Genomic DNA, 15039 nt, shown 5'->3' with positions numbered 1-15039 from the left:
TTATCCTCGATTTTTTATTTTTTTATATTTTTTTTTTATATAATGGAAACAAACTAAGTTACAAGCTGGCAAAATCCTCTCTTTTCTTTCTGAATGCGACCACTGCAAATCACAAACTACATGTAAAACATTTTTAGTTATTCTTTCACTCCCTTTCAAAATCCAACCTCTTGAGGGCGGTAACAGACGGGCCCATAATTTTTTCCGTCAATTTTTTGAAAATTACATTGACGACAAGATTAATGAAATTGGACTTGCCGCTTTCCGACTATTCGCCGTTTCCCAGGAGGTAAAATGAGAATTTATTCTCTAAAATTCCATTGTCATTTAACTGTACAGTTTGTTCGTTAAAAGGTAGTTTGTTAAAAACTATCTGGCCTGACAGGCCACCATAAAACAAGATGAGGTGATGTTGCATGATTGATAACTTGTGTCAAGATTCATTTTTCACCATATACACATTCGACCCATTCGTAGATAGATAAAAATAGATGGAAATAGAAATCGTCAAAATCTTGTATAGTTTTCCCATCACTTTGAACTCTGACCCGCAGACATGCTCGCTGGGTAGTAGGCCTATGTCAGTCTGTGGCACCACTGAAGAAAGTTCCTGTGGTGTGGGTGCCAATTTGCACTACGTTACTTTGGAAAAGTTTCCGTATGGCGCCACCACTTTTTCATTCAAAATGAAATAATATAGTATCTACATTACCTCAATGAGATATCCCTTTTTGTAAAAATGAGTGAAAAAGTGGTGGCGCCATACGGAAAGTTATCCGTTACTTTTAATACTAGTCTGTCTGATCATGCTGCTGAGTGACTGTAAAGTGATCTGTACAGGCGTTCCAACATGTTTGTTTGACTAGAAGCTAGGGCCCCATTAATTTCATGGTTCTGCTTACCACCGTATCCTGCGCTTGCAATCACCATTCTCTGCTTACTTGCAAGCCAAATTTCTGTGCTACTGTGTAAGAGGAGTGCGCACAAACCAAAATTAGCCGCTACCCGTGAAATACGCTTGACGTAAGCACAGGATTCCCTGCCTCCGCAAGCGCCGATTCCTTGTTTACAATTGCACAGTCATGAAGTTTGGCCCAGTTCTGGGTCACTGCTTTAATTCAAAACAGGTCAACTCGTACCCAAGTCAACTCGTACCCAAGTCAACTCGTACCCAAAATATTGTACCCAAGTCAACTCGTACCAAAGTCAACTCGTACCTAGGTCAACTCGTACCCAGGTCAACTCGTACCCAAGTCAACTCGTACCGTACAACGTACGCTGTATGCCGAAACGGAGAATTTCCGTGCGGCGTGATTTTGTAAGCGATAGGAAATAAAAATGATCTTCTACCATCATATGGAGCTCACTTTTATTAACAATAATCTCATGAATTTCGTTTTTAATAATGTTTGTTCATCTCATTTCTGCCTTTTTTCCGCTAGGATATTCATTCAGATCCATTGTGGTTTCTTTTAAATTCCCGTGTTGAAGGGTCGCCGTGAAAGGCGTTGAGCGGATCAGATGCACACTAGTTCTTCGTATCAAGGAGGTATAAATATTTCGACCGCCATGTTCATATGAGACCAATTATTTTCAATGAAAAAATATACTATGTATAAAACGCAACCCTTCATGTTTACCTTGGTGTTTTTCCTGTTAAAGTGTTCCCAAAAGAAAATTTCATGGTAAGAATTCATTCAATTCAATCATTTGCATTATGTTCTGATTATCGTTTTCCGATAACAAGTACATTTTAACAAATATACTGCTCCACTTTTTCCAACCAAAACACTTTGCGTAAGTTCTCATTATTATTTTCCGAATAAAAAAACCCAAAAAATTCATTCTAACAAGCCTATATTAAAAAAAAAGTTCTCTGATTAATTTTCCCCACCGTAGGGCCTAAGTAAAAAAAAACTGCAACATGAAAAAAAAACACAAGAAAACAAAATCATTGCAACAATGAATAGCTAAATGTATGATTAACAATATAAATAAATAAATTTAACTACAATATTTATCAGTACGAGTAAAACAAAATTGTAAACATTTATTTGGGTGCGAGTTGACTTGGGTACGAGTTGGCTCAGGTACGAGTTGACTCGGGTACAAGTTGACTTAGGTACGAGTTGACTTGGGTACGAGTTGACTTGGGTACGAGTTGACTTGGGTACGAGATGACCCCAATTCCTTTAATTCACATCACATTTATTGGTCACATATCCTGCATATTTATTATGCAATATTGTGTACTCAACACAACTTCTGAACGATATCAGTCTTGCATATATATTATTAGCTATGATCAATTAAAATTCCCCATATATAACCATACAAAGTTGGCTCAAAATTAACCAACTTTTCTGTATCTTACCACATACTTGTTGCAGGCTGCAATTGGTAGATTTGACCCATTCATGTCCTCCTGTTTCATATTAATGTACACTATCAGACGCTTGAATTAAAGAAAGGAGTAAACAAAAATAATAATATTTGAGTTTATATAGCGCTTTTTCACTCCCGAACGGGTGTCTCAAAGTGCTTCAAATTATTACCCCTGGTCACTGGGCCTTAATTAAATGCATTTTTAGAAATCTCTGGGCATGATAACTACAGAAACGGATGGACCTTTAAGTGTTAAACTTGCCTAAAAATTGCTCCTGTATACGCTGGCATGTGTTTTTCCTTTTTACTCTTTCCTCAAATCTGTAGTGGTTTGACTTTTCAGGCATAATGGGTAACAGCACACTCTATAATGAAAAGTGTAATTTGATAGTCTCTTAACAGGTTTCCTTTAAAAACAACTCTACACTTTATTTTTCAGCTCTACAGCAGGTAGAGGCTAACTCGACAACATGATAGCTACACCGGTGCCATCAGCTCCCCCAGGCAATAACAGTGATAGCAAAACACTCAATGTGAGTAGCAATACATCAGGCAGTTCAGCGGGTAGTTCAGTTCTCATCCGATCAACCAAACCTCCGATCAAAACGGACTCATCCCTCTCAAGTCGTTCAGCAGAGAGAAGGTTGTCATCATCAAGTTTTTCCAGTACAAACTCACAGCGAGTGAGCATCAAGGCTAAATTTCTCAAAGAAGTGAAATCTCCATTTGAGGTAGACGGTCAGACAGAGCAAATCAACAATGAGTACATACCACCAGCCCTGCCTGGCAACCTGCCAGCGGATTATGAACAAAGGAGAGATATCGCAGACACTATAAATCGCAATCAGAGTGAACCTAACGTCTTGGGTCTTGACAACAACGAAGAGAACCATCTGCCTGGAAAAGGAAGGATCTCAACTGGTGATGGCGCTACGTATAAGAGCATTAGAGTTGAACAGGTTGAATCAACTGGGGAGAAAGTTGCATTCCGTACAAACTCTGTAAGTTTAAAGAAGAAAGTTATAAGAACTACTCGGTGCAAATTTTTGGACCATATATTTCATAATGTTGTTTTAAAGCCATTGGACCCTTTCGGTTCAGAAAAAAAAGAAAAAAGTTCACAGATTTACAAATAACTTACAGGGTTTACAGAAGGTAGTGGTGAAAGACTTCTCTTGAAATATTATTCCATGAAATGCTTTACTTTTTGAGAAAACAGTAAAACAATATCAATTCTCGATAGCGAGAATTACAGATTTATTTTAAACACATGTCATGACACGGCCAAACGCGTGGATACAAGGGTGGGTTTTCCCGTTATTTTCTCCCGACTCCGATGACCGTTTGAGCCTAAATTTTCACAGGTTTGTTATTTGATATAGAAGTTGTGATACACGAAGTGTGGGCCTTGGACAATACTGTTTACCGAAAGGGTCCAATGGCTTTAAAAGCAGAAAATCTGGCCCACAAACTTGCTTGCTAATATTAAGAACAAGTTTTGAGGGAACAGTGAGTATTAACGTACATAAATTATAATTTTGCTCTGACCGTTGCAAATTTGTGTGTTTAGTTTTTAAAGCTTTATGGGAGTGGGTTCCAGGTCTGGAATGAAACAATGCTACAGAGACGATGGCTCTCACTGTCTCGTTCTTGGCATTGGTGCCCCTTCAAAATGTTCTCATAGCAGGCCTGATACTTCTTGGAGGCACTGAAGGTGATTGCCTTGATGCCCCCTGGTCATTGCCTTGGTACCGTTTAAATAATCCAGTGGAAATTTACATTTTCCTGATAGGGTGCCCTTTACCAAGGAGAAAATGCCTTGGTGCCCTTGGTTTTTCAGAAACAAAACATATGGGCCATTCATAGACTTTAAGATTTTGCATTGGAAGTTCCCTTTGTAAAATCAATATGGCCTTGAATTCCAAGGCCCGGGGTTCATATCAATTAAGTTCAAATGGAAGTTTAGTTTCTTAAAAACAAAAAAGTTATACAGTGTGCACACTGTGTAATGTATAACAGTAATTTATTACAGATTGTTTGTTCTTGTTTTGATCCTTACAAAACAAAGTAAAATTTAATTTATCATGACAGAAGCCACCATCGTCATCATCATTGCTGAAGCAAGGTGCACCCACTTCAAGCCATTCCATCTTATCCCATCCTTCCGGTCCAAGCAACGACGTAAGAATCACACAATTTGCTCTTGGAGGGAAACAGAAAGTCTTGAAAGACCAGCTCCTGAAGAGGTGAGCTCATTATAAAGATTACCGTTAGCTCCCAGGGTTCTTTCTTTCACTGTTCATTAGTTGTGTATGTGAGATATAACTGCACCTATCCCATAGAGTTATATATAAGAACTAGAGGGCGCACTGGCGTCAAGTTACTGAATCACAATTTCTTGATTTGTGTAATTCATAATCATAGACATTGAAGTTAAAGACAGTGGACACTTTTGGTAATTGTCAAAGACTAGCCTTCACAGTTAGTGTATCTCAATGTATGTATAAAATAACAAATCTGTTAAAATTTGAGCACAATCGGTCGTCAAAGTTGCGAGATAATAATGAAAGAAAAAACACTCTTGTCACATGAAGTTGTGTGCTTTCTGATGCTTGATTTCGAGACCTCAAATTCGAAACTTGAGGTCTCGAAATTAAATTTGTGGAAAATTACTTCTTTCTCGAAAATTACGTCACTTCAGAGGGAGCTGTTTCGCACAATGTTTTATACCATCAACCTCTCCCCATTACTCACAATCAAGAAAGGTTTTATGGTAATAATTATTTAGAGTAATTACCAATAGTGTCCACTGCCTTTAAACCAATGTTTGTATGAGAGAGATTGGCTGTTGCCAGCTTGGTGTTTATATCCCTTTGTGGGAGTTTGCCGAGTGCCCTTGATGGGAAAATCGTTCAACCAAACAAACAAAAGAACCGTTGGATTATCATTACATGGTGTTACCTCCAAACCTTTACTATATCGTATTTCCACCTTGCAGAGTTTGAAATCCTTCTTTTCTTCCTCATGTTGTCCTCTCATACAGACAGGAGCAGACTGCACCAGTCAAGAGATACATCCGGCCTACCATGGTAGGCAGTGATCAGCGGGTATCCTCATTGATACACAGTCATCCTGAAGGCAATATGGCGACTGAAATCAAAGATCCTACAACGGTGGCTGCAGTGACAGCTGCTGCAGTAGCTGCTACAGTCCCAATTGTAAAGGTATCCCTTGCATCAATTTTACTTTTATAGTCACCCATTTACTAAAAGGCTCTGGACACTATTGGTAATGACTAAAACAAATAAATGTTAGTATAAAAAGTTACTTGGTAACAAATGGAGAGCTATTGATAGTATAAAACATTGTGAGAAACGGCTCCCTCTGAAGTAGCGTAGTTTTGAGAAAGATGTAGTCTCTCACTCAAATTTCAGACTTCAGTCCTGAAGCATTTTATTGGGCACCTGAAAGCACAAAGATATGTGCAAGAAGGTTGTTTTTCTTAGTAGTATTTATCAGTGCATTGCTGCAGTGTTGTTGACTCGAGTCGGTGACTTGGAGAGTCACCAATTTTGTTGATTTGCGACTTGACTTGACTTGGGCAAAAATTACTTGAGACTTGACTTGACTTCACTTGAGAAAAAATCACTTGGTTACAACTAGCACTGTTACTTAGTTTTGAAGTGACTTTGTCAATTACAATTTTGTTTAACAATATCGTTTTTCAGGCTCAGACTGACCTAGAAACCAAAATGGACACAATGATGGAGAAGCTGGTTCTTCTCCAGGAGTTGACCAACAGAGGGCAGCAACACACCGCTGCGGAGCAACACACTGCCGCAGTGACAAACTCAAATCAAGGTGGTGAACTGCAGAAGACACTGGATGAGGTCATGAACAAGAGACTGCAGCACCTGGAGAAGATACAAGACAGGCAGATGGAATGGCAGGTATGTGCAAGATCTGAATGTTATTAGACAGTATCAAATATGACATTACCATTCAAATAATATCCCATGGACCCCAGTCACAGAGTGCAACAATTGTTTTGTTATACCTTGGTTACATTGTAATTCCTCTTCTCGAAGGTCTGTTGTCATTTCCAAATATTATTACGACGGAGTGTGCGTAGTTTAATAAGCAAATGAACAGTTCAAATATGAAACAATTCTTCATCGTTCCCTCTAACCCATTCATGCCAGTACCATTTCTCTACCCCATCCCACTACACATGATTGTCACAATCTAGCTTCAGCACTCTGTATAGTACTTCATAAGTTTAGACTTATTTTGTGTTCATTTCTTGTTCAAAGGAGAAACTTATGTCTGCAGCTTATCAACCAAGACGGGAAAGTCATTCTGCTACCTCTTCACACTCTCATCATACCATGAAATCTCAGCTTGATTCAAACCACATTGGGCCAGAAGATAAGCAGCCTTTGAAGCAAGAGGAAAGTCGCAGGACCCATCCAGGTTTATCGGGGCATGCAGCATCCGCTGCAAGACCAGAGGGTAAGCAAGCTTTCAAAGATCAGCAGAGAGGCTTCTCACATGAAACCCTGGAGAAGAATGCCGAAAGGCACAAGCGCTACACTCCAGCAGTCACTCTACACAGTAATCCTGCACAGCAGTCTGCCAGAAAGGCTCCAAATGAAGGACTATTTTCAAGTGATAATGACACACCATTAGATAAGACTGCCCATCAGCCGTCGCCACTAGACACACCTGCCCCTAGAAGGCATGCTCCACGACCTCTGACACAGAATGGACCTCCTAAAATATCTCATGCTGGTAAGTATTGTATTAAGGGAATAAAAGAGTGGTGTCGAGTTCTTAAACGACTGTGTAAAACCAGCAGGGTCGTGGCCATGCGATAAAAGCCCTCGCCCTCAGGTCTTTTATTCCCACTCATTAATACCCTTTTGTTAAAAAAGGTAAAAAATAACAATTATAGAAATTTTTTTTGTTAAAGAAGGTAAAAAATAACAATTATAGACACTGACAATCTGCTTAGTAGCGATGTTTTAAAGTTTGTACATTTTTTCAAAAACTTCTGTTTGGTGCACGTTCCGCGTAATTAAATTGAATACATGAGCTTACGTGCCCAACACACACAGCCAGCCGGTCTTAAACAGCTCCAGCTGTGTCTTTATCAGCCATTCATAAATACCTCGGACAGTTTCGCTATTCCTATTGGTGGAGAGCATGTCACAAGGAGGTGTTTAAACGGTTGATAATAACCAGCTGGACCTCTGTTTATAACCGGTTGTTTTCGGAGATGCATACTACTTGCACGTATGCATATCTGAAAACTGTCTCGGTCATAAAAATGCAACACATGTACAGAGCTCAAGGACGTCGGAAAACGGATAAGTTTTACAGAGTTTCTTACTTTAATACACCTTTTAACCAAAAAGGCATTTATGAATGAGAATAAAAGAGTATTAACCTTGCAGGGTCGTGGCCGTGCGATAAAGGCCCTTGCCTTCGGCTCAGGCCTTTATCGCACAGCCACGATCCCTGCCAGTTTTAAACGGCAGTTTAAGAACTCGTTGCTACCCTTTAATTCCCTTATTTAAACGCCCCCACGCGATGCGCTCTCAACCAATATGAATAGCAAAACTGCCTGGGGTATTTATGAATACAGAATATATTTACATTATCATCAGCATAAATCAAATTAAAGGCACTGGACACAATTGGTAATTACTCAAAATAATTGTAAGCATAGATCTTACTTGGTAACGAGCAATGGAGAGCTGTTGATAAAACATTGTGAGAAACGGCTCCCTCCAAAGTAACATAGTTTTTGAGAAGGAGGTAATTTCTCACCCAATTATTAAGAGACCTCAAACCTGAAGCCTTTTTTAGGCTTCTGACAGCACACAATTTTCACAGATTTGGGTATTTTATGCATTTTTGGGGATACACCAAGTGAGAATACTGGTGTTTGACAATTACATTTATTGACCAATTGATTGGGTTAAAGCCCTTCCCTGCTTTGATTGATTCTGGTTATTTCTGTTGGAAATGTTCATTTGAACAGGAAGAGGATTACTTGAAGAGATTCTCACAAGCCATGATGAAGAAGAGCGAAGGCTGGCCACTAGAGGACGCCAGATACCCACACCATCCTCCCGTCCAAAAACCTCACAGGGCTCTGGGACAAGGTAAGTTTCATTCAGATGTTATTGCTCGATGTTCAATGCCAAAAGACTTTTTTTTTTCTTGCGCAGCTTTCTTAAATGTTTGACATGTTGGGAATTGAAGCCTGTGTGTGAGGGCCTGCCCTAGGTGATCGCCAACATTGTCCAGTAAATACAGGCCTGGAATTTCATCTTTGAAAGGGCAAGGCTTTTTTCATTTTGCAAAGGGCACTTCCATTGTAAAATCTGAAAGGCTATGTGACACTTTTGAAGGGGCACCAAGGCCAAGACCAGGGGCAATGGAGGCCATGGTCTCTGTGGCCTCTGTGTAATTCCAGGCCTGATTTACGCAAAAAGTTGTGCTTTAGTCAGCCATGAGTCAGTGGAAACAATCTAATGAGCTTTGCGGAGATGACATGTACTTAAATCTGTTTATGAGTTGTGGTGGTTCTGAAAAGAAGGTGTGGAAATGAGTGATACCTTTACAGGGATTTATCTTTCCCTTGGTTAGAGTTCAATTAATAGTTCAGCCAAGAACAAAATGTCAATAACCTTTGTTGACAGTTTAACGTATTACTGTGTTGCAGAATAACTTGATTGATGGCTTCCCTTTGTCTTTCCTTTGGCATAGCTGTTATTTCAGCCAAGAAAAACTGTACAACCTTCGATGACAGTTTAATGTATTACTGTGTTAAGAATTATTGATTGATGGGCTTTCCCTTTTGCTCTACACTGTTTTGAAGGAAACCTTTGATTCACCAGTCTTTAGTGAAGCGTACTGTTCTTCATCCTTTCCTTAGTAATTACTCAAAATAATTGCTAGCATAAAAAACTTACTTGGTAACGAGCAATGGAGAGCTGTTGATGGTATAAAACATTGTTAGAAACGGCTTCCTCTGAAGTAACGTAGTTTTCGAGAAAGAAGTAATTTTCCATGAATTTGATTTTGAGACCTCAAAATTGGATTTTGAGGTCCCGAAATCAAGCATCTGAAAGCACACAACTTCGTGTGACGAGGGTATTTTTTCTTCCATTATTATCTTGCAACTAGGACGACCATTGAGTTCAACTTTTCACAGGTTTGTTATTTTGTGCATATGTTGAGATACACCAAGAGAAAAGACGGGGTCTTTGACAATTACCAAAAGTGTCCAGTGTCTTTATCTTGTAACCACCTTCATTGCTTAACTCGTATTGGAGTAATCCTTAAAAGAACATAAGTTGCTAATGGAGACAAAGTGACCGCAAAAGGAACTGTAGGGTTGGGGGATATAAACTGAGACTTTCATCCAGGTTTTTATTTGGGTAGGTCTGGTTTTCGTCTACTTGTAAATTCCTGTAATTGTTAACGCCAAAGCTCCTTATCGTCACTTGTTATTCTAAATATTCATTTATCTACAGTCAAGTCCATCAAGTTGACAAGTCTGACCGCCAGATGATAAACCCTGGCCCCTAAAAAGAAATCCGACTATTTATACAATTCCAAAAATGTTTCTGAGTATTATACAGGCCCCCGCCACACCTGTGTTATGTCAATTCCACCTCTCCATAGACTTTCTGCTCCCCACAATGCAGCGTCTAGAAAGGAAACAACACCAAGTAAATCCAGGTCAAATCCTTGGCAAGACTCTTTAGCCAGGAAACTGATCAATCTTTCCATTTTGGGCTTCCTGTCTCAAGCCCTGAAGTTCCCCCAATCCCCTCTTAGAGTGGAACATGTACCCTCCTACAGCCCCCCAGATGAAGTGATTACTGTGTGTCTAATGCAGGTGTTAGGGGACAGTGGCTTTTGGGGTGGGGGGGGGGGGGGGGGGTAAGCTAAACATGATTGGGATGATTGGTAGTACCCAGAAGTTTCAATATCTGACAGCCATCATCTGTACTAAATAGCTATGTGTGTGTATTTTAGGAGTTTGCCATTTGTGTCTGGACAGTTGTTGGTGGAATTTCCTATGATAATGATGGCCGCATATTTTTATAAGTTTTCTTTAAAGGTGACTTCAGAAGTAAACTAGCCTCTAAGTACACTACCCCAGAAGGAACGAATAGGAACATTCTTACAATAAAACAAGTTTATGCTCAAGTTGTTGTAGTTTTTTTTTAAACCACACTTTAAATTGATTCGCTTAAAAGTTTATCAGCTGTCTTTCATGTGATTAATAGTAAATTTTGAAGAAAACAAAATTGTGCCAATTCCATTTCCATTGAACAAAATTGTGATGTTTATTCTTATGTTTTGCATTGTAAAATTAAACTGGCATACACTTTAAAAGAATGTCCACCTTCTCCGCCCTCAGACCAATGCAACATATCTCAATGTTTTTTTCATATGGTATAGACTGACATATATTCAAAAGAAAATGTGTGGCAATTCCAATGAAAATATCGATGGTTTTGTCTTGTTGTGATGTCTTTGCAGTTTTAAAAATCCAATCAGAAGCTCTTTGTAGCAATTGCCTCTTTCTTCGCCCTCAAGCCGACTTGTTTTTAAACTCTTCCACTGCGGGAAAGCACAGTGACAAAGCTTATCTTAGCATTTTCAAAACCACAAACAGTTCTCAATCCAAGAATCTTCAGAAGCAATTCTTTCATTTCAGAGGAAAAGGGCTTAACCTGGATAACTCACTGACCCACTTTCAATCGGAAATCTCCCCCGAAGAGAAAACCCAAAGTTAAATTCTGATTGATCGTAACTCGTTTTGCAATTCATTGCTTTTGCCGAAGTTAAGTACTAGCAGCAGAGAGTAAGTTTCAATCAGAACTTCCTTTGGACGTGATTCATGCCAATTCAAATCAAAATAAACTGCAAAGAGGAAAAACAAACCTGACGTTGGCCTGTAGTGATGATTTAGAAATCAACCAACCTGTCATTGTTTCAAACAGTGATAGATCAAAAACCTGCCATTGAGAATGAAAGTACATGTTCATCACACTTGTCAAAGTTCATATTTCAACTTGTGTACTCTAAAACCTCTGTCCATTCATGAATTTTATCAAATTGATCATGTACACACGCACACAAATAACAGCTTTAAGAGAAGTTTGTAGAAGTGCTTTAAATCTGGTCAATTTTTTAAGAAGCAAACATGTACCTTTTCTTTCCCTCAGACAAAATGATGTCTTGGAAATGTATACTTCCTGTTACACCCTTTGTGACATGTAAATGTCTGAAACACTCTGATTTATGAAAATACAGCAAATTTGACCAAGTGACTGTGCTCAAAAAATTATGCTTCTCACCTTCAGGAGTGACTGTTTTTCGGGGGGGGGGGGAGGCGGAGGGGGATTCATGCCCCACGCCTGTATGCTTCGTTTTTGACAGGGCAAGGGCACCAAGGCAATTTCTCCTCGGTAAAGGGCATTCTATGAGGAATTTGCAAATTTCTACTGGAGCAAATAATAATTTATTGCAAACAATAACAAACTGCATTCTTTGATTGTCACTCAACAACGAGTTATCAAAATCTGTACAACCCCCCCCCCCCCCTAACATCCTCAAGCACACTGCCCCACATTTTTTTTTTTGGGGGGGGGGCAACTAAACACCCCTTGCCCCTTGCCCCTTGCCATGACATCGTTGATGGATGATATATGTGATGTGTGACTTTGAGCACTCAGCAGTCCTTAGTGGTTCATTACCTGGACTTTCCTTTTATTAATATATTCCTGTAGCCTTTAATCATCCGAGTTTAAGGTCTCATCTCATGGAATACATCATTGATCTTGTTAGGGCCCAATTTCATTGCTCTGCTTTAATAATATGCAAGCAAGAAATCAACGCATACAATAGTATCCACCGATAAATGTTTTGTTTTGTGCGCATTCGTACTGCGCAAAAATCTAAGCATTCTTCGCTAAAACTACTTGCATAGGAATTTGGTGCAAATCCTTTCAAGTGGAGAATAGTACAGTAACCATAAGCTCAACATTTTGCAGTAGAATTTGGCCCAATATGAATTGGACCCAGTTTGTGTAGACCGCAAATCAAGATGTGCGTTAGTCTTGGTTCAAGGGTATGGGTATTCTAGTCGTGTGTGTTCCCCATCACTGTGTCAGACACTGCACACTTTTATTCTCTAAAAGCTGCTGATAGAGAGCACTCTCTCAAAATGAACACCAGTTCCTGTGTGATAGCAATCCATTTTGGGAGAGCACCCTCTATTGGTGGCAGTTTGTGAATGAACGCATGGGGTGTGTCTGGCTCGGTGGTGGGGAATACACAACATGAATGTCTTGAACCATTTTCTTCCTCCATGCTTGAACCAAGACTAGGTATGCATGGGACAACCAATCTTTAAGTATTTAAGTATGTAACTTGGGCATTGGGGATGACTAAGTAACCATGTGTGAAATTAACCTCTTATATAGGAAGAAGTCGTATAGTTCGGCAAAGACCCATAATTGAGATATTGCTTTAAATAAGAAACAGGCTTAGAACTACATAAAGGCCATACTCTCGCAGGGATACCCTCTGGTAACTTAGTCCTGTTCTTAAGAGCGCTTAACCGTGCTCCCATAGACATTCTGATTTTCTATTATAAATTCAAACGCCCTTATTTCTCTCAATTAGGAAAAGTGGCCAGTGCCTTTCAGGAGTGAGATTCCGTGCGTGATAATGCATGCTGATATTTTGTAGAGATCCTAAAGATGGATTATGAAAGGGCTTCTTTTTCAATAAGAAACTTGAACATCTCTCAATATCCTCTCATAAAAGGGGACAGCATTTCAAACGATGCTGTTTCAAGGGGGGGGGGGATATCGGATTCACACTTGGCAAGTTTTTCAATTGAAAATTTCAATTTTCCCCATACAAGTAACCCTATACTTGTACGCCCTTAATGAGAAGGTTTTTAATTCCACATGTTAATGATCTGGCTGATTTCGGTACTCTTCTGAAACCGATCCTGGTTGTCCTTGCTCTCACTGGTTTCAACTATCAATATGAAGGCATTGTGCCGGCTAATAGCCCGCCCCAGGGTAAAACTTAATGTCCGGAGGGGCTGTACTTGAGGGTTTGTCCTCAAGATGAAAGGATAAGGTCAATGGTCATCTCTTTCAGCTGACTCACAATTGATTGTCATATTCCCTCATGTACATCATCTTAGTGCTGTACACAAAGCCACAAAATGCTCAAAGGAGCTTTGCTATAATATTAAAAAGCATTGACAACATGAAATATTGGCACCCATTGTATTTTTGTATTTTTATACATACAAGATGCAAGACCCTTGTAGTATCCAATGCACAACAAAAGTACTACTGTCAACTACTGTCAACAAGTTGAAGGGTTCTTCTGTGTCATCAGTCAGGAGTAAGTGCAATCATGCTGTTCGAATAGCATGTGTCAATTCAGGGTAAATGATCTTTTTAAACTCTCTCTCTGTCTGTCTCTTCTTCATGTCTCCTGTTTCACGTATGAATTAATGCATGGACAGACCCGGGGCTCTCCTGTATCCAGTATCTACCTGGATGGCTCACCCTCCCTGACTTGGGTCGTATGTACTATTTTAAACTTATCTTTTAAAGTGACAGTACCAATCAGGGTTTCTTTAGAGTGAAATAGTAGCTTGGCTTGTAATTGGAAATGGTGTGTGATGGTGTTTTGTGTTGGTGGAGGTAAACAACACCTGTCTTTGCTTGTATTTGTAAGTAAGACTTGATTCAAGTCTGGTGCGAGAGGCGTCAAAATGTAGCTATCGTGGGCCTGAGAATGGCGCGGCACAGGTTGGGGGAGTTTTCTGACGTTTTTATATGTGATGGGATTGAAAATAAAAGGGTTCTCATCACGGGATTGGGACTTGAGTTTATTCTACTTGTAAGCTCAATCTGTGCCTGGTGTCACTCTGTATGTGCTCACTTTACTATGCAGTGAGTGTATTACAGTATATTGATAATACCAGGAATTTTCTTTTGTTTACTTTTGTTAATATTGAACTGTTGAAGAAGTGAACTTGTGGGTTGAAAATTGAAAACAGGCTATCAAGTTTTGTATCATTGGTGGTGTTTTAATATATATTCGCGGAAAGCATCCCTGAAGTGCCGACCGAGTTTCCATTTTGTGACAATGTGTTTTTGGTTTCCATCGTTCCTTTCACGTTTTCCACTGAAAATTTAAATCTGAAACAGTTTGTCCAGTTTGTTTTGTGGGTGGTGTTCTAATACACTCGTAGAAATCATCCCTATTTGGAGACAAGTGATGTAGACCGAGTTTCCATTATGTGACAATGTGTTTTTGGTTTCCGTTGACGGTTTTCCACGAACTATCCATCTGTCAAATAATCAGGAGTATATCAATCATAAAGTAAACACACGGGGAGGCTTCACGTTTCATGTGCCGCTGATAATAGTACAGGTCAACTCTTCTAGTTCAATAAAGCGGCAATGTACCTACCTTTCTCTTAAAGGCACTGGACACCTTTTGCTAATTGTCAAAGACCAGTATTCTCACCTGGTGTATCTCAACATATTATGCATAGTAAAATAACAAACCTGTGAAAATTTTTACCCA

At 39.5% G+C, this 15039-nt stretch overlaps 1 protein-coding gene across 1 annotated transcript; it reads left to right on the top strand.

The window, feature by feature from the left end:
- The first annotated feature begins 203 nt into the window (after positions 1–203).
- LOC117299287 lies at positions 204–13815 on the top strand. The gene is made up of 8 exons (XM_033782779.1): positions 204–289; positions 2825–3386; positions 4477–4631; positions 5429–5609; positions 6114–6335; positions 6699–7176; positions 8432–8555; positions 13749–13815. Exons 2-8 carry the CDS (start codon positions 2856–2858, stop codon positions 13813–13815), a joined length of 1758 nt encoding a protein of 585 aa, XP_033638670.1. The 5' UTR covers positions 204–289; positions 2825–2855.
- Positions 13816–15039: the final 1224 nt, after the last annotated feature.

This window comes from Asterias rubens, chromosome 1, assembly GCF_902459465.1.
Source record: "Asterias rubens chromosome 1, eAstRub1.3, whole genome shotgun sequence".
In the NCBI taxonomy this organism is placed as follows: Eukaryota; Metazoa; Echinodermata; class Asteroidea; order Forcipulatida; family Asteriidae; genus Asterias; species Asterias rubens.
The sequence above is the reverse complement of the archived record's forward strand: the minus strand, read 5'-3'. Positions and strand labels throughout refer to the sequence as shown.

Excerpts from the sequence above, each read along its gene's own strand:
- LOC117299287 (XM_033782779.1), top strand. The coding sequence starts at position 2,856 with ATGATAGCTACACCGGTGCCATCAGCTCCCCCAGGCAATAACAGTGAT. Across the intron at positions 4,632-5,428 it reads AAAGACCAGCTCCTGAAGAG|ACAGGAGCAGACTGCACCAG; the intron begins GTGAGCTCATTA and ends CCTCTCATACAG. Across the intron at positions 6,336-6,698 it reads ACAGGCAGATGGAATGGCAG|GAGAAACTTATGTCTGCAGC; the intron begins GTATGTGCAAGA and ends TCTTGTTCAAAG.